General features: G+C 57.7%; 3 protein-coding genes across 4 annotated transcripts; 1 reads left to right on the top strand and 2 right to left on the bottom strand.

The window, feature by feature from the left end:
* The first annotated feature begins 981 nt into the window (after positions 1 to 981).
* On the top strand, positions 982 to 18,118 carry NECAB3 (N-terminal EF-hand calcium binding protein 3). Of its 2 annotated transcripts, XM_021665819.2 has the most exons (13): positions 982 to 1,178; positions 2,964 to 2,988; positions 4,543 to 4,651; positions 5,624 to 5,649; positions 5,859 to 5,956; positions 14,997 to 15,133; positions 15,358 to 15,476; positions 15,629 to 15,708; positions 15,811 to 15,864; positions 16,419 to 16,531; positions 16,674 to 16,751; positions 17,182 to 17,273; positions 17,356 to 18,118. In XM_021665819.2, exons 1-13 carry the CDS (start codon positions 1,056 to 1,058, stop codon positions 17,379 to 17,381), a joined length of 1,080 nt encoding a protein of 359 aa, XP_021521494.1. In that variant the 5' UTR covers positions 982 to 1,055; the 3' UTR covers positions 17,382 to 18,118. The 2 variants fall into 2 exon arrangements, with proteins under 2 accessions (XP_021521494.1, XP_021521492.1); XM_021665817.2 differs by having other exon boundaries at positions 15,629 to 15,864.
* On the bottom strand, positions 7,110 to 8,681 carry ACTL10 (actin like 10). Its single transcript, XM_012455177.2, has one exon. It carries the CDS (start codon positions 8,514 to 8,516, stop codon positions 7,410 to 7,412), a length of 1,107 nt encoding a protein of 368 aa, XP_012310600.1. The 5' UTR covers positions 8,517 to 8,681; the 3' UTR covers positions 7,110 to 7,409.
* Positions 11,381 to 12,763, bottom strand: CUNH20orf144 (chromosome unknown C20orf144 homolog). The gene is given in 3 exon segments (XM_012455178.2): positions 11,381 to 11,509; positions 11,512 to 11,721; positions 12,632 to 12,763. Coding segments are annotated over 3 exon segments (471 nt in total).
* Positions 18,119 to 22,541: the final 4,423 nt, after the last annotated feature.

Here is a 22,541-nt window from a genome sequence, read left to right as displayed (position 1 = left end):
CCCAGAGGCCACTGTGCTGTTTGCTGTCTTCCTTCCAGACGTTTCTGGGCATTAGTAAACATGCAACAAATACCATGGACTGGTTTTGTGTCAGGTATTTAACATTTCTGGGGACATAGGTGTTACCTCCCTTCATGGTGCTCTCAGGGTCCAAAGGAGATTTGCACAAATGAGAAAATCAGGATAGGCTTCCTGGAAAGGGTGGTGCTTGAGCTGAGCGCTGTAGAATAAGGAGTTAGAGTAAGAAAACACCAAGCACGCCCAGCAGAGAACACGATGGGCAAAGGCCCTGAGCAGGAGGGAGCGGGACAAGACGGAGAGAAAACAGAGTGGCTGCAGTCCTGAGGTAAGGGTCAAAGTGGCGCTGGAGCTGGGCGTTCAGTCTTGAGCTTTATTCAGGGGCGAAGGAGTCACTAGTGACACCTCCTCTCTCGCATCTTAAAAGCTCCCCCTGGCTGCTGTGTGGAGAATGAGTTGAAGGGAGGGCCAGAGTCGCCAAGGAGAGGGGAAAGGACCGCGCTGAGTGCCAGAGGGGGCGGGCGTCTGGATGCCTGGGAGTTGGCCACACGGATCTGTGGGCTTCCTCTGAGCCAGCCTCCGTTGTAAACACTTGACATTGAATGAGTCCCAACAATCCCATAGGGTGACTGCCAGAACCATTTTTGCAGATGAGGATACAGACGCCCTGAGAGGTGAAGTCCTGGTGGGTTTTACCCACTCGTGTCACCCTGACTCCGGCACTGACTTGGTCACTCTTCCCCTCCGGGTGGGCGCATAGCCCCTTGGTTCTGCTCCCGGCAGGTCGCCGCGGGACCCGAGCCCTCGGGCACCTCCTCTTCGCCGTGGCCGCTGTAGCGCGGAGGCCCGCGGGGCTGGAGTTGGACCTTGTGGTGAGGGAACCCGGCGTCCGCGGGGGCGGGGCGGGGCGGGGGCGGGGCCTGAGCCCGCGCGTCGGCGCCGGCGCCAAGGGGCGGCCCCCATCCCCACCGAGTCCGCGGCGGCGTCCAGGGCCGGGAGCGACCGCAGCCGAGCCCCAGCGAGAGGGCGGCGGCGGCATGGCGTGCGCGGGGCTGCTCACCGTGTGCCTGCTCCGACCGCCCGCGCCCCAGCCCCAGCCCCTGCGGCGCCCCCAGCTCGCGCCCGACGCGGAGCCCGCCGGACACGCGCTCTTCCAGGACGTGAGTGGGCGCGGGCTCTGCTCGCGGTGTCTCCAGCCCAAGGCTCTGTCAGTCTCCCCCTCCGGGGCTGTTCGGGCCCCTCTGCTGTCTTTGGGTCTCTGCGTCTCTGCCCCTGATGTCTCTGTCTCCGGACCCCTCTGCCTTTGTGTCCCCTGTTGTCTCTCTCTGTCTCTCCATGTCTCCCCTTGTCCCTGCTCCAGTGTCGCTGCCCCTGCTGCCCCCCACACCCCGCAGCCCACCCCATCTGTGTATCTGGTGTTGTGGGGGCGCTGTCGGCAGTCACAGCAGCGGTCACCCCACTCTGTGGCAGCCCTAGGCTGGGCTGACTGGGGAAGGGGAGGCTGGAAGCACGAGGGGCCCCTCACTCCTGACTCTAGTGCCGCCTCTCCTCCCCGAGTCCCTCAGACCCCACTCCAGGACAGCTGAGTTCTACAGTTGGTAAGGGCTGCTCAGAGTCACCCTCCCATGAAGTCATGGGTGGACTCGTAGCCCTCATGGGCACCAGTCAGGGCCCTGAGCCCTTTCTCCACCATTTACCCCTGTGCTGGCTCTGTCCTGGCCCCCTCATGCCTCAACTCCAGAGGGGGGCAAGGCTGTCTCCCGCCCCCTCCCCATTTCCCCTAGTGACTCAGCACCTTGACCACAGCCCTGGCTGGAAGGGACTGGACCCTCCCTCTTCCCCGGTAGAAAAACCAAGGCCTGAGGGGGTATGTCCCAGGTCAGTCATGGAGGCAGGAGTGCAATGAGGTGACCTCAGTTGTCTCCATTCCCAGCCTAGCACCCCTTCCTGCTCCCAGTATCTCCATCTACCCCACCCGGGCCTCCCTGGCTTGCTGTGTGCCCCTCAGCCAGGGACAGACCTTCTCTGAGTTAGACTAGAGGTTAGAGTCTTTCCTGAGCCCTGCTGACCCTGAGAAAACAGGACCGTGGAGGGGGTTGGCATTCAGGACCCGGAGTTCATGGGGGCTCTCGGTCCAGGCTTGGCCCACCCTGCTTGCCAGGCCTGCCAGTCTCCCCTTTGCTGGGCTGCTTGGGGTGACCAAGCAGTTCACTGAGAGGGGTGGGGACCTGTCATGACTCTGCTCCTCTCTGCCTCTGTTGCTCTTCTTCTCCACTTCTAAGTGAAATCTGACGACCTCATCTTTTGCCACCCCCACTCCCACTTGCACGTGTGTGTACACAACACGCCTGCCGAAGGTCCTCACAGTCAGCCCCATAGGAGGCCCCAGCCCTGAAAGGGTTAACCCCAGCTGCCAGTGAAAACTCAGGCACCTGCAGAGACAGAGTAGCTACTGTCTGCTGTGGGTCTTCAACAGCATGCAAGGAAACAGCTCAGAGAGGGCAACTGGGATAGACCATGGCCACACAGCAGAGCTCGGGGCTTAGTTCTAGAATGGCTGTGCAGGATTCCTGGGCTGCAACCTGGCCCATCCCCTCAACCTTCCTCAAGCTGGGACTGTGCCAGGGCTGATGCATCAGATAGAGCTTGGGCTGCACTGGGTGTGGGAGGTGGGGATGCAGGGAGCTGGCCAGGAGCACCCCCCACAAGGCCAGGCCCTGCAGGAGAAGTGAGCGGGGGTGGCACCCACTGTGTGCTCTTCCTGTGCCCTGCTTGCAGGAAAAGCTCCTGCAGGGCTGAGCTGGGCAGGGGTTTGGGACCAGGCTGAGCAGGAGGAAAGGTGAGGCAGGGGGTAGGCCGGCCAGCTGGGCCCCTGTCGGGTTAGGTGGGGGCCTCTGGCTTCCCAGATGGCACTCACAGCTCCCCCCATGTCCCTTTACCTCTAGGTTTTCCGCAGAGCAGACAAGAATGGTGAGTGTGGCTCCCCTTGGGTCCCATGGTGGGGGGCAGGGTGGGAGGCATCCAGGAGGCCCGGGGAGAGTTGGGAAATCTAGAGTCGCAACAAATCTTGGGGGCCCAAAACAGGAGAATCAATCAAGGCATCCTTCCCAGAGGAAGTGCTGTTCTCAGCCAAGTTTGGCAGGATGGAGAGTGGAGGGAATGTGGTTTGGCCAGAGGCTGGAGGTAGAGGCTGACTTTCACACAGCACCCTGGCACGGTGGTGCACATTTCCCATACATGGCCTCGTGTTGCCCTCCCAACCACCAACTAGATTGGAATTCACCCTATTTTACAAAGGAGCAGAGGCCCAGAGAGATGAAGCAGGTTGCCTACGGTCACACAGCCTTTAACTGATAGGCTCGAACTTGGGTCTCTGCAGTGTTTAGTCCCAGGCTCTTTTGTGAGGCACTTGGAAGAGTGAAGTAATGGAGATGAGGTCTTTTTGGAGATTATACTCAGGTTTTTAGAGGGCTTAGTAACTTGTCATGTGACCAATCGTCTGGACCAGGGAAGTCGTGGAGGACCAACTGAACCCACGCCTTGGGCAAGGATAAAGCTGGGTCCAGGAGTCAGCTCCTCCTGCCTTGGGTCCTGGTCAGGAAGCTATAGCAGGAGCCCTACGTGACCCAGCCAGCAGCAGCCTGCTCTCCCAAGTGACTTGGAGCAGCCCACTGTGCCCTGTGTGGCCAGTGGAGGGTCTGAGCTTCACAGTCAGCCTGGGACTCCTTTCATCTGGGTCTTCACGTCTTCTTGTGTTTCATCCTCCTAGGGACGGGGTCCTGTCCCCACTCCTTGCCCCTTCTCCTTGGGTTTCTTCAAATTGATGGGATTTGTTTGTCCCACCCCATTGATCAGGACACTTGCTGTCACTTGGACCAGGTCATTCTGTCTGGGGAGATTCAGACCGTCCCCTGGCTTAGCTCCTCCCACCCATCTGCCCAGAGACCTCACACATCATTCAGGCCAAATCCCATGTCTCTCTGTCCCACATAAATGCTCCCAGCCTCTGCTCACATGCCCCTGTGATGGGGAGCTCATTCCCTTCTAAGCCAGCCTGCTGCTGCCTGCAGAGCCTCCAACTAGTAGGAAGATTCCATCTGCCTCCCCCTGGCTTCTCTGCGAAGGTCCTGGGTCCAAAGCATGGAGGTTCCTTGTGTCTTGCAGCGAGGCTGGTCCCTAAGTCCTTTCAGGTGACATCTAGGCCCTGCCACACTCTGGCCAGGTCCTAGCCTGTTGCTTGTTTTTTCATTTGGCAACCATTTACTGAGTTCTTACCCAGTGCTGTGCACATACTGCCCTGTTCCTTGGGTGCCTGCAAAGTAGATTCTGTTGCCTTCAGCGGTCACCTTTGAGGACCCTAGTCCTTTTGTCCTCAACAGTCAGGTCCCCCACGGAGCTCAGATTCCCATCCCATCTGGCTAGGTGGCAGTCAGATGCTACGAGGCCCTCGGGGCCCTGGACCTGGTGCCAGGGTGCAGTCAGGGTCAGGGATACCTCTGCTCCTTGTCCTCCCCTTGCCACCAGATGATGGGAAGCTCTCATTTGAGGAATTCCAGAATTACTTTGCCGATGGGGTTCTTAGCCCGGGGGAGCTGCGGGAACTGTTCAGCGGCATTGATGGGCATCTCACCGAGTGAGTACAAGAGGGGGCTGTGGGTAGATGTGAGGTCAGGTTGTCTTTACCCCACTGTGTCCTCTGCTGCCTTGGTTCCTTTTGTAGGATGAGGAAGAGGGGGCAGGGAGAAAGGTACCAGGGCTCGGTTCCAACTTTCCCCACTCGCCTACCCCTCTCCAGCTCCAGTCTTGCCCACTGCACTGCTTCCAGCTGGGACCCCAAAATAGCCAAGCCTGAGTCACCACCCATGGCTCAGCTCCCCATTCCCGCTTCCCGCAGGGACCAGAGGATGCCTGGGGACAGCTGGGCCCCGCCTGCTTCCACCCGAGAATGCAGTGCATGAACACACACACCTCCCCTTGTATGCTCCCACATCTACACGTCTCAACAGGAGTGTGCACGCGCTTCTCCGTGCATGCTCCCAGGGGTGTGCAAGCATGAACCGCTGTTCCTCCCTCCACTTCCCTTCTCCCATTTCCTGAGGGTCCGTCTTAGGCTCCCAAGACTTGGGCTGGAACCTTCATCTGCACTGCTCCCCCTCCCCTACTGGCCAGACACCCCAGACAGTTCCTTGTCCTTCAGGGCCTCACTTAGGCAGCTCCTCCTCTAGGAAGCCCTCCCTGACCTACCAACTAAATACCCCGTGCCATCCCTGGACTTCCCTGCACCTGGCTTCCCCTCTGCAGCTGTGACCACTTCTCACTGGCCTGTGTCCATATCTGTCTTCCCCTGGCCTGAGATCCTCTTGGAGGCCAAGAATGGGTCTGAATCTTTGCCCTTAGAGTGTTTGGTGGGGGCAGTAGAACCCATTCTCCCACCCTGCCAGGACCGTCCACAGGAGCAACTTAATCTGGGGCAGAGCAGAAGCGGCCTCCTTGTTAGGCTGAGCTGGGAGTTGGTGGGGTGGGAGGTGGAGCATTGGCCCCATCAGTCCCAGTTTACCAGGCCCAAGTCTAAAGGTCTGAAGGGCGCCTTCTCTTTTCCCTGCAGCAATTTAGAAACGGAAAAACTGTGTGGTAAGTAGGCCCACGGGAGCTCTTGTCTTCCAGGGCCCCTGGGTCCCAGGGTAGGTGTGGCAAGGGGCCATTGCTGGTCTCCTGATGGGACAGGTTGGGCTGGGCTCAGTATACAAGACCTGCTTGACTGCTGAGGATTTCCAGGGGGCCAGAATCCCAGGTAGATGGGTGGGGGTCCAGGAACCCTTGAGTACCTCTTCTGTCCACAGACTACTTCTCAGAGCACCTGGGTGTCTACCGGCCGGTGCTGGCTGCATTGGAATCGCTGAACCGTGCAGTGCTCGCTGCCATGGACGCCACCAAGCTGGTGAGTGGGGTGGCTGATAGTGGGGGGCCACCGTGAGGCAGCAGATGTCTGCTATGCTGTGGGATCCTCCACAGTCTTGACTCAGGGTTATGGAGCTAGGGACTTGGGTTCAAATCCTGGGTCTCCCACATTGTAGCTGTGCCCCTTGACCTCTCTGGGCCTGTTTTTTCATCTATAAGCTATCATAACAATAGAGCTGCCCTCCATACATCATTGTGACGAGTGAGAATGAAGGCAGGGGCTTTTGTCTGTGTTGTTCTGTTTCCAGCACCCAGAATAATGTCTGGCACACAGTAGGTGCTTCATACTATGGGCTGCTGTTGCTTTTGTTACTGGCCCGTCACAGCTGTGATGGGTATCATGCAGGGCTGGGCTAGGCGTGGGAGACTGTGCTCACATGTTCACAGGGCAGTGCCTGGCTGAGGACATACGTGAGTAGGCAGGTATGTGACGTGTTTGTATGCACACGTGGACATGTGTCTGCACAAGCACAAACAGTGCTGACATCCGAGGCTTGAGCCCCTTAAGTGGTGACTTCAGAAAATAAGCCGCCCTTCCCTTTGTGTGTTCAAGAAATATCACCACCTCCCTTTGCTCCATAGCTCTTGTAAGGGGGAGGGAGCAGACTGGGTATGGTGGCTCACGCCTGTAATCCCAGCACTTTGGGAAGATGAAGCAGGCGAATCACAAGGTCAGGAGTTCAAGAACAGCCTGGCCAACGTGCCAAAACCCCATCTCTACTAAAAATACAAAAAAATTAGCCAGGCATGGTGGTGTGCGTCTGTAATCTCAGCTACTTGAGAGGCTGAGGCAGGACAATCACTTGAACCTGGGAGGTGGAGGCTGCAGTAGCTGAGATTGCACCACTGTACTGCATGCAGCCTGGGTGACAGAGTGAGACTCCATCTCAAAAAATAGGGGGGTGAGGAAGGAACAGTGAGCAGGCCCGGGATTGTGCCTCACCCCACTTTTTACACAAGGGGAAACCGAGGCACTCATAGTCAACAATCACCTGAGCACACAGCCAGGCACAGGGCCCCTCCTGGTGACTTTCACGAGATTTAGTAGCTTTTCAAAGGATTGCCCCTTGGGGCCTGGCATGGGATATGTGTCCAAATGGTACATGACGACAGGTTGGAGGAACTCCCATATCTGTCATGGAGACAGGTGGGGGCATCACCTTTATTGCCATGAAGTAGGGCTTGGGGGTAGGCAGCTGGCCTGGCATTCTCTGAACTGGCAGTGGTTGGGGAAGATTCAAACTGCAGTTCAAAATGAGGGTCCCAAGGGTCCCAAACACCACCTCCTGGCCCGGAAAGGGTATGGGGGTGACCCGTCCAGTCAGCGCCAACCTTCAGGAGGACCCTGCAAGCTTCAAACACTTGAAACTCTTTAGATAGAGAGCTGTCCTCCACCGCAGTGCCCCCCCTCCCCGCCCCCAGTCCAGCCTGACTCAGTTGAACACATCGTACAGCAGCCTGGAGCCACACTCCTGGTACGTGGCCCGGGTTATCCAGCGGCGCTGGAAGGAGTGCAGCGAGGCCACCATGGAGCCGCCGGTCCACGCAGCCATGCCAGGCCCATGCTTGGCCACCAGGTGGGGCCGCAGGGCCGCGTAGCCGTGTCGCCGGCACTGCGCCTCCAGCTCCTTGTCCAGGCGTTCGGCGAAGCCAGGAAATAGCGTGGAGCCACCGGCCAGCACCACGGTGTCTGCCAGCCGTGTCCGCAGCATTTTGGGCATTTTCTGCAGCGCCCGGAAGGCCAGCTCAGGCAGCCCCGTCTCATCCTGGCCCAGCAGGCCCGGCTGGAAGATGGGTTCGGGGCAGCGGAAGCGCTCACTGCTGAGGCAGACGCAGCACCCGTTACCCATGCTGAAACTGGCCGGATAGTGGCGGGCGGGGTCGTGGAGGTCGCCCTCGAAGTCCAGGGATACATAGCAGCTGCGCTTCTTGAGATGTGTGATGGCCTTGCGGGGCAGGGCCTGCTGCGAGAGGTCAGGGTCCGCCGCCACCAGCAGGTCCCGTAGATAGCGTGACAGGGTGCTGCCCGCCACGTTCAACCGGAAAGTGGCCTGGTGCCACGAGTGACCTGCGTAGATGGGCGTGGCATGGCACACGCCCGCGCCCGCCTCCACAGCCAGCCCACTGAACGTGCCAGTGGAGCAGAGCGCCAGCAACGCGGTGCTGGCCATGTGGCACGCGGGCACTGCCAGGGTCTCGAACAGCAGCTCCGCTACCCTTTCGCGGCCCGCGGGCGGTGCCGACGGCGAGTCGCTCACCAGCACGGGCCACTGCTCCGGGCACACCCGCAGGCCGCCCACCAGCAGGCGCTCCCACAGCCCTTCCAGCGCCTCCCAGTCCACCACCACACCGTGCTTGATGGGGTGCGCCCACGCCACGCCGCCCGCCAGCTCGCAGCCCGGCGCGCCGGGCAGCACCGGCCGATCCAACCTGGGCACAAGGCTGGAGCTCTTCAGCACTATGCGCGGCTGGTTCTCGCCCGCAAAGCCCGCCTTGGTGAAGCCTGAGCCCTGGTCCACCACCACCGCGACACGACCCATTGGGGACAGCCGGTGCACACGAAGGCCCCCAGACACAGACGACACCTTCGGGCTCAGCCTCACCCTTCCATGCCACTCGGCTTGGTCGGCCGGAGACCTCCCGGACTCTGTGCTAGAGAGTGGTCCCCTTCAGCCCCTGGCTCTGCCTCGGGGCCTAAGTTCCTCCTCTCCTGGGTCAGATCACTACCCCTCTCAGCTCTTGGCTCCGCCCTCTGGTCGGAAAGCCCCCGCCTCTTCTGTCCTTGCCGTCGGCCTCCTTTTCAGCTCGTGGCACTTGCCTACGCCTGAGGCCCTGCCACTAGTTCAGGCCTCAGTCTTGGCTCTGGCTGGGCTCCAGCTGCATGTCTCCATCTTCGTCTTCCTCTGGCGCCGGGCTCCAGGCTCCACACCTGGCACTGGGCCCCACACTCTTAGGACTCGCCTCTGCTTTGCTGTTCCACCCAGTCAGCCCTTGCTGAGATGGCTGACAAGATGGCTAGGACTGATCTTTTAGAGTCTAAGAAGCCTCCAGGAGGAGCAGAGCTTTGAGGGTAAAGAGTCCTTGTGGCAAGGCCATTTGGACATATATCCCCGTTGGGGACCCAGGCAGCCTCCTGACACCTCTCACCTGGGCTTGACGGAAGTTCCTGGTTGTGGAGTGGGTAGGGCAGGTCAGAAGGCTGAAAGGAACTTGGATTGTGCTCATTGTGACCTCACTCCTCAGCAGCCCCCTACCCCATGACAACTCCCTGGACCCATCTTCTCTCCTGGGCAGGGCCAGGGGCAGTGATTTTGGCATCCAGGGGCCTGGCTTCAGCAGCCCAGTACAATAAGTCTGATTCCTTTCCCACGCCACTTAGAATTATCTGATGTACTCTGGCCAGATGTGTGGCCCCTACCCTCCCAGCACCAAAGAAAAAGCTTTTAGTCACAGATCTACAGCCGCTCTGAAAAGCCGGAAGAGACTCTGGCCCTACCATTAGGGGCTTCCGCAGATGGAGTCATGTGGACCTGAGTTTGAGACTCAGTTCTTTTTTTTTCTTTTGAGACGGAGTCCGCCCAGGCTGGGAATGCAGTGGTGCAAACTTGGCTCAGTGCAACCCCTGCCTCCCGGGTTCAAGTGATTCTCCTGCCTCAGCCTCCTAAGTAGCTGGGATTACAGGCGTGAGCCACCTAGATGGGGTTTCACCATGTTGGCCAGGCTGATGACGAACTTAGGACCTCAGGTGACCCACCTGCCTCAGCCTCCCAAAGTGCTGGGATTACAGGTGTGAGCCACTGCACTCAGTGAGACTCGGTTCTGAGGCTGACTCACTATGCAGTCCTAAGCAAGTCTTGATATTTCTCTGGGCTTGGTTTTCTCCTCCAAAAGGTAGTAATAATCCCCACACACAGGAAAGAGGCCACGTCTTGTTTCTGCAAAGTGTCATTATTCTCTTCACGACCAATTTGTTTGCAAGTAGAAGACTCAGGTGAATGTAAGCCAAAATAGGGACTTTATTACAAGGATCTTGTATGTTTTGGATACCAAGGGCAACAGGAAGTCAGGTTTCAGAAATAGGCTTTGACCTCAGGGCTGTTGGAAACTCAGGATGTTGTGCACTGTCTTTGTATTGTGTTTTTATTCTGAAGATTGGCTTTATTCTGTGCATGTTCAAGTAGAGAACACAGTCTCTTACAGCTCCTGAATGACAGTCCTAGGGGGAGGGGCTGACAGGGCCAGCTTGGGCCAATTACTGTATGGGCAGGAGATGCGGCTCCATGGAAGAATATGGTTACCCTGATTGTAACCATGTGGGTGGTAGGGAAGAGTCGGTTCTCACAATTGGCAGGAGTGATGCTATAGTCTTCAGCCTAGTGCAGGCAAGGTGGAGATGTTCATCAAAGTGACGGTGACAGCAGAAACTGGGCTGGTGGCTCTAGTGAGCTGGGACCTCCAGTCCTGCTGCATCTGCCCCCACAAGAAGGCATCCTGAGGTTGGTTGCCAGTGTGTGGCAGGAAGGCAGGCTGCAAGTTCGGCAGGCTGGGGATGGCACTGAGGTGTGAAGCTGGATTTGGGACCCAGAGGAGTGAGAAGTAGCAGGATCCAGCCCACAGAAAGTGGCAGGGCCTCTTCTAAGTGATTTGGGGTGTGAGGCTGAGGCTGGGGGCTTTTTCCCTATAGGTAATAGAGACCTGTTGAAAGCTGATGAGCAGGGGAGTGGGCTGCCCTAGACAGATAAGTGGTTTGGAAGAAGGCTTTGTCATGTGGGGAAAGAGATGGGACAGGGTAGGTTGGGAGACAGAGGTGTCTTAGGAAAGACTAGGGGGCTGAGTGTTTTGGGGTTACCAAACACAATGTGTAGGCATGAGGGGCCAGAGGCCCAGGGTTTCCAGCCTCCCCTGGGTGCGTCCACAGCAGAATCCACGTCTCAGGCCTTGCCCCAGCTGACTGGTGTCCTGGCTAGCCTTCCTAGGATGGTGCCTGTTGGTCTGGGACCCTCCCTCTGCCTAAGAGGGATTTCTGGATGCTGGGGGAGATGGCAGGCTTTGCTGGAAGCAGGTCCCCCTCACTAGCGTGGCCACGCCTGGGTTTGCCCAAACCCACCTCGAGCCTGCAGACTGGGCGAGATGTGACTGGGTTTGGAGTATTGGGGGAAGGAAACAGCCTCTTACCACTGTAGCAAGGTGTGGGGTTCTGTTCTGACTCTTGGCACAAGGAAGGAGAAAGCAAAAGACAGCCTTGGCTCCAGACCGTGGCGGTGGCTCTGCCCTCAATAAGCCTGCCTCGTTCACCCCGTGCAACTCGGCGCCCGGACTCCTCCAACAGGGGTCACAGGCGCCAGGGTTGCCACAAGCTCTTTATTGGAGGACCAGGCGCTTAGAGCAGTGAGCGAGTGCAGTGTTACCGTTTGCGCGCCTGCTCTTGGGCGGGGCCGGCCTTGCAGGGTGCCTTGCCCGGGGACCGCAGGCGCGGGAGCAGCCGCGGCCAGCTCAGCGCGGCCCGGCCCCTGGCCCCACCCCCGCCTGACGGCAGGCCACGCCCTCTTCCGGCCGCCGCGCCCCCCGCCGTAGCAGCAGCAGCAGCACTGGCATCTTCAGTTCGCCCTCGCCGCCTTCTCCCGCTCCGCGCAGCCTGGCCGCCGCCGGGAAGCCCAGCCCGCTGCCTGATGCGTCGTCACCCAGTCGCCCAGCCTCGGCCAGCGGCTGCCGCTTGTCTAAGGGGAGAAGCAGCACGAGCCTGGTCTGGGGGTGAAGCAGGGGTGTGAGGAGGGAGAGCGCACCGGGGCTGCCCCGCCCTCCTCCTGAGACCCTCATCCACTCGGGTGCTGTTATCCTCCCATGCACAGGGCTGGAGGGGAAACCCTGTCCAATTCAGGTCCCGGGGAAGCCCGCCTTTCCCTGCTAGGCACCCCGGACTCCGCCTCCCTCTGGAAACCATCATCCATCCCAGGCTGACTTCCTGAGGCCAGGTTTATGAGATTCCTTCTAAGCTCTATGTCAGGGGCTCTCAGCACCCACTACCCGCGCCTGGTCCAGGGTCTCTGCTAATTTGAGAGGGAGGACTGATTCTCCTTGTTGGGACCTCCGCCTGTTTGTCCAGGGTTGGGAGGGAATCCCACTCACACCCTCTTGGGCTCTCAAGTCTCATCCACCTTCTAGTTCTGGCATCTCTGCCCTCCTTTTTTTAAAAGACTGAGTCAAACAGGGTCTTGCTGTGTTCTCCAGGCTGGAGTGCAGTGGTGGTGTCATGGCTCACTGCATCCCCGACCTCCTGGGCTCAAGCAGTCTACCTCAATCTTCTAAGTTGCTGGGACTGTGGGCATTCGCTACCACACCCAGCTAATTTTTTAATTTGTGTAGAGATGGGGCCTCCCTATGTCACCTAGGCTAGTCTCAAACTCCTGGGCTCAAGTGATTCACCCACCTTGCCCTCCCAAAGTGTCGAGATAACAGGCGTGAGCCACCTTTAAAGGACTCCTATCTAAACCTATGTGGGCTCCTGGGATCCTCATCCTTGGGAGAGATTTTACAGTTTCTCTCTCACCCCCTAGAACTTCACACAAGGCCTAGACTCTCAGCATCCCTTCCCACCCACTTTTCCAGCTTCCCCTGACTCCCATGGGCCTCCCTGGCCCTGCTCCCCATCCCCCACACTCAGAGCTGGCTTCTTCCGAGTGAGGTGGCTGAGGAACTGTCTCCACCAGGCCTTGTCCACGTCACTTGGCTTCTCCTTGTGGGCCTGCTTGGGTGCTTTGGTCCTTTTGTGGGATCTGTTGTTTCCCATGGTGGGGCTGGTCACCACTGGGGTCCATGGCCCACACTCCATCTGCTCTGCCCCCTGAGTCTTGGCCACATTGTGACCTCATGGGTCGACCTCACCAATTGCAGGCTCTGAGCACAGCTTCCCAGGGCCCACAGGTGGATCTGGTCTCTATTCACTCTGTTACTTCTAGCCTTGGTGTCTCAGCTTTAAAAAGGCTAATGATCGTAAATGAGGCAATGCATGTAAGGTGCTGAGTGGCGAGTAGAGGGGGATTTCTGTGGTTTAGGTATGAATTTTGGCCCTGCCACTAAGTTGCTGTGTGACCTTAGCCCAGGTAATCAACCTGTCTGGGCCTTAGTTTTCTCATCTGCAAAATGGGGTCAATTATGGTTCCTGTAAATTGTTACAAAGGTTAAATGAGGACCAGCATGGTGGCTCACGCCTGTAGTCCCAGCACATTAGGAGGCCAAAGCAGGTGGATCACCTGAGGTCAGGAGTTCAAGACCAGGCTGGACAACATAGTGAAATCCCGTCTCTACTGAAAATACAAACATTAGCCAGGTGTGGTGGCACAGGCCTGTAATCTCAGCTACTCGAGAGGCTGAGGCAGGAGAATTGCTTGAACCTGGGAGGCAGAGGTTGTAGTGAGCCAAGATCACGCCACTGTACTCCAGCCTGGGTGACAGTGAGACTCTGTCTCAAAAAAACAAAAGACTAGGCTGGGCATGGTGGCTCATGCCTATAATCTCAGCACTTTGGGAGGCTGAGGCAGAAGGATCACCTGAGGTCAGGAGTTTGAGACCAGCCTGACCAACATGGAGAAACCCCATCTCTACTGAAAATACAAAATTAGCCGGGTGTGGTGGTGCACGCCTGTAGTCCCAGCTACTTGGGAGGTTGAGGCAGGAGAATCGCTTGCACCCAGGAGGAGGAGGTTGCGGTGAGCCGAGATGGTGCCATTGCACTCCAGTCTGGGCAACAAGAGTGAAATTCCATCTCAAAAAACAAAAAAGACTAAGTGAAATTCTTAGAATAATACCTGGCTCTGAGTGGGTGCTTCTGTCAGTTCTCTGGTTGCAAGCAACAGAAACTAATCATTTCAAATACTTGAAAGGGATCTTTTTTTTTTGAAGGATTTCATGGAGATAGAAACCTTGGCCTGAGAATGAAAAGGCCCAGCCTCTTCTCTGTCCCTGTCTCCCAGCTCATAAGCCTGGCCTGGGAGGTCCCATCTGACAGCTGAGCTGAGGCAGATCGTGACAGATGAAGTCTCTGATGGATAGGCCTGTGGAGTCCCCTTGGAGAGGGCAAGCACCTGGACCACAGCTCCCCAGGACTCCCACCCTGGCCTCATGCATGTGCATGGGGAGGAGGGGGTTAGGCAGTTCTTAGGTGTCTGTGACTCCTGGCTGTACAAGTGGGCAGGCTCCTTAGTGTATTACACTTGACCGTAGATGGCTGGCAGGTCTGGCATCGAGAGCTTGCGGGCCAGACCCTGGGCTGAGTTCTGTGCAGGAATTCACTCCTGGGAGCTTCTTGCAGCTCCATGTGCTGAGTTTCATCCTTCCTGTTTGATAGATGAGGAATTGTAAGCTCCAGCAAGTGCAGGTAGTGGAGGAGCCTTGGAATCCCATGATGGGCCATGCAGGGCCTAGCATGTGGGCAGCCTCCCTGCCTCTGTGTCACCCTGGGAGGGGCTGGGAGGAGGCTGACGTTGTTGGTTGGGGTCAGTGCTGGTGTGTGTGTGTGTGTGTGTGTGTGTGTGTGAGTGAGGATGGCGACCTGATTGTCTTTTATCGGCAGCTCCTAGTAGAGCGCTCAGTGTTTGTTGTGTGCATGAGTGAATTAATGAATGAGTGAATACATAGATTATGAGTCTGGGGCTGTACCAGGCCATCATTTTGCCTCATGTGTCAAAATTGGCCCTTGGATACCCTGTGACAACCCCCACCCAGCCTAGCTGTGGAACTTCACTGGCTATGACAGTGCTAAAGTTGGTAGCCCTGACAGAGAAGGGGCCATAAGCCAGGCATGCCGGCGGGCAGATGCCTCCTGTGTTGGCCTCACACCCCCCTGGAGGAGGCTAGGCCCGGACGAGGAGGGATCTAGGCCTCCCTACCCATCGGGTCTCAGAGCCCTCCTCTTGCCTGTGCTGGGTTTGCATGCCCCTGGTCTGATGGGCAAGAGGCAGAGGACCCACTCAGAAATCAATGCCCGGGCTGGGAGATGCTGACCGTGCCCCCTTGGCCCGCAGGAGTATGAGCAGGCCTCCAAGGTGGACCAGTTTGTGACGCGATTCCTGCTTCGGGAGACAGTGAGCCAGCTGCAAGCCCTGCAGAGCTCGCTGGAGGGGGCGTCAGATACCCTGGAGGCCCAGGCCTGTGGCTGGCGGTATGTAAGGGCCCTGCTGACCCATGGGGCCAGTGCACAAGTGCCCACTGTGACCCCCATTCCAAATCCCCAGTCCTGGCATCCTGGCAGGGAAGCCGTAACGGGATGAGATGAGACTGGTTTTGGGGCTGGGCCTTGGAGTCCCAGGAGGCCTGTCTACCCCACCCAGGCCCAGCCCGTCCTGGGGCCCCAGTCCTCAGCCCTGTGAGCCTTACTTCCTCTAGGTCAGATGCAGAGAGTGTGGAGGCACAGAGCTGGCCCCACAGCAGCCGGCGGGCGGGGCGCCGGGCCCTGAAGAGCGTCAGCCGGTCATCCACCTGGTCCCCCGGCTCTTCTGACACAGGTGCACCTGGGTTGGGGTGGGAGGCCTGGGCGAGGCAAGTACCACATCCCTGACTCCACCAGGGTCTGCTCCTCTGCTGCCCCTCACTTCATCCCAAGAACATCCTGGGCCTGAGAGGCCCCTGCCTGACCCTGCATGGGTCCCACCCACAGGGCTCAGCTCAGAGGCCGAGATGCAGTGGCAGCTCCAGGTGAACCGCCTCCAGGAGCTCATTGACCAGCTCGAATGCAAGGTGAGAGCTGCGGGGCCAGGGCCCCACGAGGGAGGACCCTCCTGGCATCTGCCTGAGCCAGGGCCACTCTGGAGGCCTGGCCCACACTCTGTGCCCTCACAGGCCCCCCGGCTGGAACCGCTGCATGAAGAGGACCTGGCCAAGGGACCTGACTCGGTGAGCCCAGGAGAGGGGCCGGCAGCTGAATGGCAGGGTCTCGGGGTGCTCATGAAGTGGGGGTTCATGGAGCCATCTGCCCGCCCACCCTCTGCAGTGCGCACATGCCCCTCCCCCACACCTGGCAGGCAGGTGCCAGGTTCTGAGATCCTGCAGAAACTGCTGCCCATCTCTGGGCTTTGGTTCCCCATCAGCATTTCTGAAAGCCAGGTCTGTGGCCGTGAAGCTGGAGGGCGGAAGGAAGTGGTAGCATACTGCAGGAGGGAGGGACGGCGACTGGGTCAAGCAGCACCCTTGGAGACAGAGGAGGATGGAGTCAGGGAGGCTGGGGGGCAGGTTGGTGGCTCATGCCTGTAATTCCAGCACCTTGGGAGGCCAAGGTGGGAGGACTGCTTGAGCCTGGGAGGTAGAGTCTGCAGTGAGCCATGATCCCACACACCACTGCACTCCAGCCTGGGTGACAGCTGCAGGGGACCTCCTGGAGGCCACAGTCAGTCCCTCCCCTGCACCCGGCCCTGCCCCAGCCCCAGCTGACCGGCTGCCTCTCCCACCAGCACATCCTTGTGGCCCAGAGGCAGGTCCAGGTGGCAGAGGAAGCCCTGCAGGACTTCCACCGAGCCCTGTGCTGCTATGTGGACTTCACAGGGTCCCAGAGCCATTGTCTGCAGTGAGTGCCCAGCTGGAGGTGGGAGGGGGTGAGGAGAGGGGTGCTGGGGCTGGCCGTCTTGGGCCAGGGCTCCCATGAGACCCCTGGTGGGGGAGGCAGAGGTGGTGGCAGCCCTGCCCTGGCCATCTCTTTGGCCCCACAGTGTGTCCGCCCAGAGGATGCCAGACGGTGCCTCCTTCACCCTGTATGAGTTCTGGCAGGATGAGGCCTCCTGGAGAAGGTATGAGTGCCGGTCTGGCCAGTAACACTGTGGAGTGTGACCCTGGAGTGAGTCAGGCCAGGGTTCCAATTCTGCTCACCTGCTCACTGGCTCTGTGACCTCAGATGAATGACCCTACCTGCCCGAGCCCCCAAGTCCTTTCCAAAATGGAGGTGGTAACAGTTCCACCTCCTGTGGGCTAAAGGAGGTGACTGGGAAGACCTGAATACAGTACAGGTACTCAGTGAGTACACAGTTGTCACCATGGGCCACATCCTATGCCAAGCACCTTGTGCAGTGTCCTTCATTCCACCCACACAGTGTCCCCATGTAACAGAGGAGAGGACTGAGGCTACAGAGGCAGCGTGAGGAGGGCCGGGGTCTGATCCTGGCAGCAGGGCAGGGTGGGAGTGGGGAGACCGAGGTCGAGGCAGCCTGGGTCCCTCCACAGGCACCAGCAGTCGCCCTGCAGCAAGGCCTTCCAGCGCGTCCTCATTGACCACCTGCGGGCCCCAGACACCCTCACCACTGTGTTCTTCCCAGGTGTGCGGTGGCCCCCCACTCCCTGTGGCCGGGAGGGGCAGTGGGCTCCTGAGGCCTCCTGACCCCCGCCTCTGTCCCCCAGCCTCCTGGTGGATAATGAATAACTGAGCCAGACCCGCACACGCTGAGGACCCCCGGGCCCTGCCTGCCTCCCTCTGGAGTCTTCTGGACTGGCCAGCCCAGCGCAAGGACCAGGCCTGCCTCCTCCTGGACCTGAGCCTGGTGGAGGGGCTCAGCCCAGGGATCAGGGACTGGGCTGCTTGCTTTTTATTTATCAATTTATTTATCCGTATATTTTATTGTTTGTCACTTCAGCCTCCAAACTGCTTGGGCTTCCACCTGGCTCAGGAGGCCTGGATTCTGGTCCCTGCTGTCCCTGCCTGGCCGAGCGACCCAGGGTGGGTCCCATCCCTCTCTGGGTGGGCCTTGGGCCATCTGGCTGCCTAGTGAGGATCCTGCTTTCCTCCTGCTGTCTTGGGGCCAGGCTTCTGCTCCTCCCCAGGCAGGAGCAGAAGCAAGGCTGATGCTCAGGGACTCCTCAACCCCTCAAACCTTGCCTCCTGAGGCTGGACCAGACCTGGTGCCCCATCACCCTCCCAGGCCACCAGGCTCTTGACTCTTCCAGCACCCATGGATATGCCAGAGGCCTCTGGGTTGATTTGCATGCTATTTGCATATCATTTGCATGCCCTCACCCACCCATTCTCAGGGCACTATGGGAAGCCCGAAGGTGACCTTGCCAAGTAGCAATAATTTGGGCCCAGGGTCACCTATTGCCCCCAGAGGCCTCTGAACCCTAGGCTGGGAGCCCTGCACGGAGGCAATAAAGGCATTAGTCCCTTCCAGCGTCGCCTCCTGTCTCTCACAGGGCTGGGCCGTAGGACTGTGCGCCTCCCAGGCCAGAAGCTCCAGGTGAGACACCTCTCTCTCTGGAAGTCCCCGGTTCCCACTTCCTGCCCTCACGCTCGCAGAGTGGATGCTCACAGGAGCTGACGCAGGTTTCTCACTTGAGTCCCCAGCCCCGACACATCTGGTGGTGGGTCCTGCCTGAGTGACATGGGCCCTGCGGGGTTTGCAGGGGTTCTAGCTTCACCCAGAGCTGCCTCTGGGCCCAGATCGCTTGGCCACACTCCTATGGGAACACCTGTCCTTCTACCAAGCTGGACTTGTCACTGCCACTTACATAGAGTGGTTCTGGGCGGACAGTGGCCGAGTCAGTCCTACCAGCCCCTGAGGGTATCCTCCTGCCCCTCTCCATTACTGGGGGCATGGAAGGGAGGTGACTGACAGGGACATCTAACCAGCTGCTCTGAAGAGAAGACTTGGCACCGCAGGAGCACAGGATGGCATTTGACCTGGCCTGGGAGCGTTGGTGTCAGTTTTCCAGACAGAAGAGATGGCACATGGGCCCCGAGGAGGAGAGCTTGCCTGGGTGATTTTTTTGTATTTTTACACTGGGCTAATTTTTTTGTATTTTTAGTAGAGATGGCGTTTCACCGTATTGGTTAGGCTGGTCTTGAACTCCTCCTACCCTCAAATGATCTCCCCACCTTGGCTTCCCAAATTACTGGGATTACAGGCATGAGCCTCCACACCCAGCCCACTGCCTTCTTTAAACAGATGCCCAAGCCCTCAGGCTCTCCTTTGCAGTGGGTGCCTCCTTATTTTTTTGTGCCCTGGGCACCCTGCCTGCCTCCTGTAGTGAAGTTCTGAAGGTTGACACCTCTTTATTAGGATTTTTAGTAAGAAAGCCTTTGTTCTTCCTCCTTCCTGAAGGCTGGAGCTGCAGGGGAGGGCACTGCGGGCGGGGATATCCAGCAGGGTCAGGGGCCTCTTAGGGACAGTGTTTGGTTTGAGCTGTGAAAGGTGAGCAGAGGTCCCAGGGCAAGTGCAAGGGCAGAAGGGAACCTTGGAGTGTGAGGGCTAGGGTGAGCTGAGGAGGCCAGGTGCGTGGGAGTGGAATGTCGTCTTGCAGGTGACAGGAAGACAGGAGGGTGCCAGACAGTGGTGATGGACATGGTTGGGGGTGGAGCTGAGCGTGGACAGGGCTAGAGCTGCAGCCACAGAACAGATGTCTCATCTGGGCTGGGGCTGTGGGGACCGGAGGAAACCCTCAAGCCTCTACGTGGTCTGTCAAGCTCACAAACCCACCTCATCTGCAGCCTGTCATCCCCACCGCTGCGCCTTGCCACACACACTCCAGGTCAGGGCCACTGTCCTCTCAGGCCTGGAAGACTGCAGCAACTTCTTCACCTGGCTCCCATCCACTATCCATTCCCTGTAGACACAGCCAGAGGGGGCTTTCAGAACTTTGCCATTTTGAAAAACGCACCTCTCTGGCCAAGACCCTTCAATGGCCAGAGAGGTGCATTCAGCATCAAGGTCATAATTTCATGTCCTGGCATTTGAGGCCCTTAGCAATAGAACCCACTCCCAATTTGTGCAGCCTCCTCTCTCCAAATTACACTCCAGCTGCACTGGGCCATTTGCAATCCAGTCACCCTGTCTGTGGCCTTTGTCCCAAGCCACCCCTGTCCACTGTAGAAATGCTTCTGCTGTGAGGAGCAGGTGTGTGCCATTGCACTGGGGTGCCTTTCCCAATCCTGCTCTTGGTGGCTCTTCCGCTCCTTTCAACAGCCACTGGGCACCTGATGATCAAATGTCCGGGGCTGGTGATAGCACCCAGTCAAAGGCAGGCAGATCCCTGAAGCCAGGAGAGTTCTGGGCTCCTGGGCCAGCTGCCGCCCCCTATCCTTCCACCCACTCCCTGCACCTGCCTTCTCCCCTCCCTCACACCTGCACCTGTGACTCACCTGTACATATTGAAACCTGTCCCAGGGACTGGCCCAGTGCCAGGCCAGGCTGGAGACAGCAACAGTCTAGATGGTGGCCAGTGCCCTGCGGCTCTCCTAACAAGTCCCCTTAACACAGCCTCTGATGGGCTGAAAGGAAGGGATTGAGAATTAGGTGGTCTTAAAAAGTTTTTCTTGAAACATATGACTTGAGCAGGACACCAGGCTCCACACAGAGTGCTGGGTACAATGTAGTTTCAAGGAAACCACATTGCACATTGGTGAGGAGAGAAACAGGTTATGGCAGCAACCAGTTTACAGGCACGCCATGGGTGTTTACAGGCCCCGTGCTAGGGGCTACACCCATGTTGTTGATTGCATTTTACGCTCGCAACACCCCAGAGGTACAGGCATCGTTTGCATCCCCAGCTTACAGAAGAACAAGCTCGGTGAGTAGGTGCCTTGCTCTGGGTCACACAGGAGGGATCCACTCCCTGGCACCAACCGCTGCTAGCCGTTGCTGGGAGTGAACGGTGCTGGGAGAGGGCAACTTCTGGGAGCAGAAGCCAGCCCCGGCTGGAGGAGGCAGAGGCAGCTACACCATTAAGAAGGAATGATAGATGCCAGGCCTCGGGGCCTGCAAAACGGCAGACGGGGCAGCAAGGATGAGCCCGGTGTGAGGGACTGGGTGAGCCAGCCCTCGGAAGGCGGGGAGGCTGAGCCCTGATCACTTCTGGATTTCCCTAGGAGGAACCCAGAGAATGTTAACTCGTGGGGTGGAAAAGCAGCCTGAGAAAAGGCTAATGCGAAGGGGAAGGAAAAGCAGCTGGTGTGTAGTCTGGAAAGGAATCTGGCTCAGGGATGGAGGCAGCCCGGGGGAAAGTCCAGCTCTGTCCACAAGAGGGCTCCTGGCAGCAGGCAGTAAAGCCCAACTGAGGAGTGGAGTGGGGCTGGTCGCTGGTTCCCCCAAGCCTCTTGGGAGGAAGGCTAAGAAGGGAACATGCCTAATCATGACTCTGACCGTGGAATACCAGCAGTCAGAAGCAGAGATGGGCAAGAGGTACGTTTGCTTCCCAAGATCCTATTCCCACCTCAGGACAGTCCCCTTTCTGCTGAGAAATGCCAGTCAGCAGGCTCCTGGAGGCTGCCCTTGGTAACATGAAAAGGTTTTTCCCAATTAACCTTCCAGAGGGATGGCTCCTTCACAGGTCCCAATTCTTTGTCTCTTTCTGACAAAGGTAACTCGACAGTAATTTTTTTCTTCAGATTGATGTACTCTATTGTTGAGTAATGCACTACTTCAATGATTGTCATTTCCAGAATTCTGTTTTCAAATCTGCCTAGTCATTTTCAGACTTTTTGCTCATTGTTTTCCAGTGCCACCTTTAGAGGTTTCATATTTTATATTCTGTATCTGGTAATTCCAGTATCTGAAGCCCCAGGGGTCTCAATCAATTATTGTTTCTGATGACTTCGCTCACGATGGCTTATGTCCTTGGAGGTTCAGTAGTGTTTTTGGACAGCTTATAATTTGTTGACACACGGTATTGATCCTGAAGGTCCTTAGATAATTATCTTAATTTCTCAGCTCCAGGATTCCTTGACCTTCCTTCAGTATAAATCTGAACCCCAGCCCCAAGAGAGAGAAGACCTAAAATTACAGCCTCTGGTGAGATTTTTTTTTTTTTTTTTTTTTGAGACTGGGTCTTGCTCTGTTGTCCAGGCTGGAGTACAGTGGCACAATCATGGCTCACTGCAGCCTCAACTTTCTGGGCTCAGGTGGCCCTCCCACCTCAACCTCCCAAGTAGCTGGGACACAGATGCGTGACACCATGCCCAGCTTTTTAATTTTTGTAGAGATGGGGGTCTCACTATGTTGACCAGGTTAGTCTCAAATTCCTGGGCTTCAGCGATTTCAGCCTCCCAAAGTGCTGGGATTACAGGTGTGAGCCACTATACGCAGCCCAATTCTTTTTTTTCTCAAGCAGGGACAGAGATGTTTCTAATTCAGTCTCCATTGTAGATGGGCAGATTTTCCCTGCCGCGTTTTCATGGTGCCAAAGGTGCTGAGCTACCTGCCTTCGTAGAAAGGCGCCGATTTTGTTTCTGCACGTTGTATGCTCAAAACCAAGTCTCACGTTGCCCCTGGAGGCAGTCAATCCCTCTAGCTCTTGAGTTCGTGGAATGTCCTATCTACGACCTCAGCAATGCAGTTGAAAAAGTACATTCATGGCCGGGCGCAGTGGCTCACGCCTGTAATCCCAGTACTTTGGGAGGCTGAGGTGGGTGGATCACAAGGTCAGGAGTTCGAGACCAGCCTGACCAGCATGGTGAAACCTCATCTCTACTAAAAATACAAAAAAAGCCGGGTGTGGTGGCACGCACCTGTAATCCCAGCTACTTGGGAGGCTGAGGCAGAAGAATCATCTGAACCTGGGAGGCAAAGGTTGCAGTGAGTGGAGATCACATCACTGCA

This window comes from Aotus nancymaae, unplaced genomic scaffold, assembly GCF_030222135.1.
Source record: "Aotus nancymaae isolate 86718 unplaced genomic scaffold, 86718_ANA_hifiasm-v0.15.2.pri h1tg000029l, whole genome shotgun sequence".
Taxonomy (NCBI): Eukaryota; Metazoa; Chordata; class Mammalia; order Primates; family Aotidae; genus Aotus; species Aotus nancymaae.
This window is presented reverse-complemented; position numbering and strand designations above follow the sequence as displayed.

Coding starts and splice junctions, on each gene's coding strand:
- NECAB3 (XM_021665817.2), top strand. CDS start 1,056: ATGGCGTGCGCGGGGCTGCTCACCGTGTGCCTGCTCCGACCGCCCGCG. Junction 15,477..15,628: donor CCCCGGCTCTTCTGACACAG/GTGCACCTGGGT, acceptor TCCCACCCACAG/GGCTCAGCTCAGAGGCCGAG. Junction 16,752..17,181: donor GATGAGGCCTCCTGGAGAAG/GTATGAGTGCCG, acceptor GTCCCTCCACAG/GCACCAGCAGTCGCCCTGCA.
- ACTL10 (XM_012455177.2), bottom strand. CDS start 8,516: ATGGGTCGTGTCGCGGTGGTGGTGGACCAGGGCTCAGGCTTCACCAAG.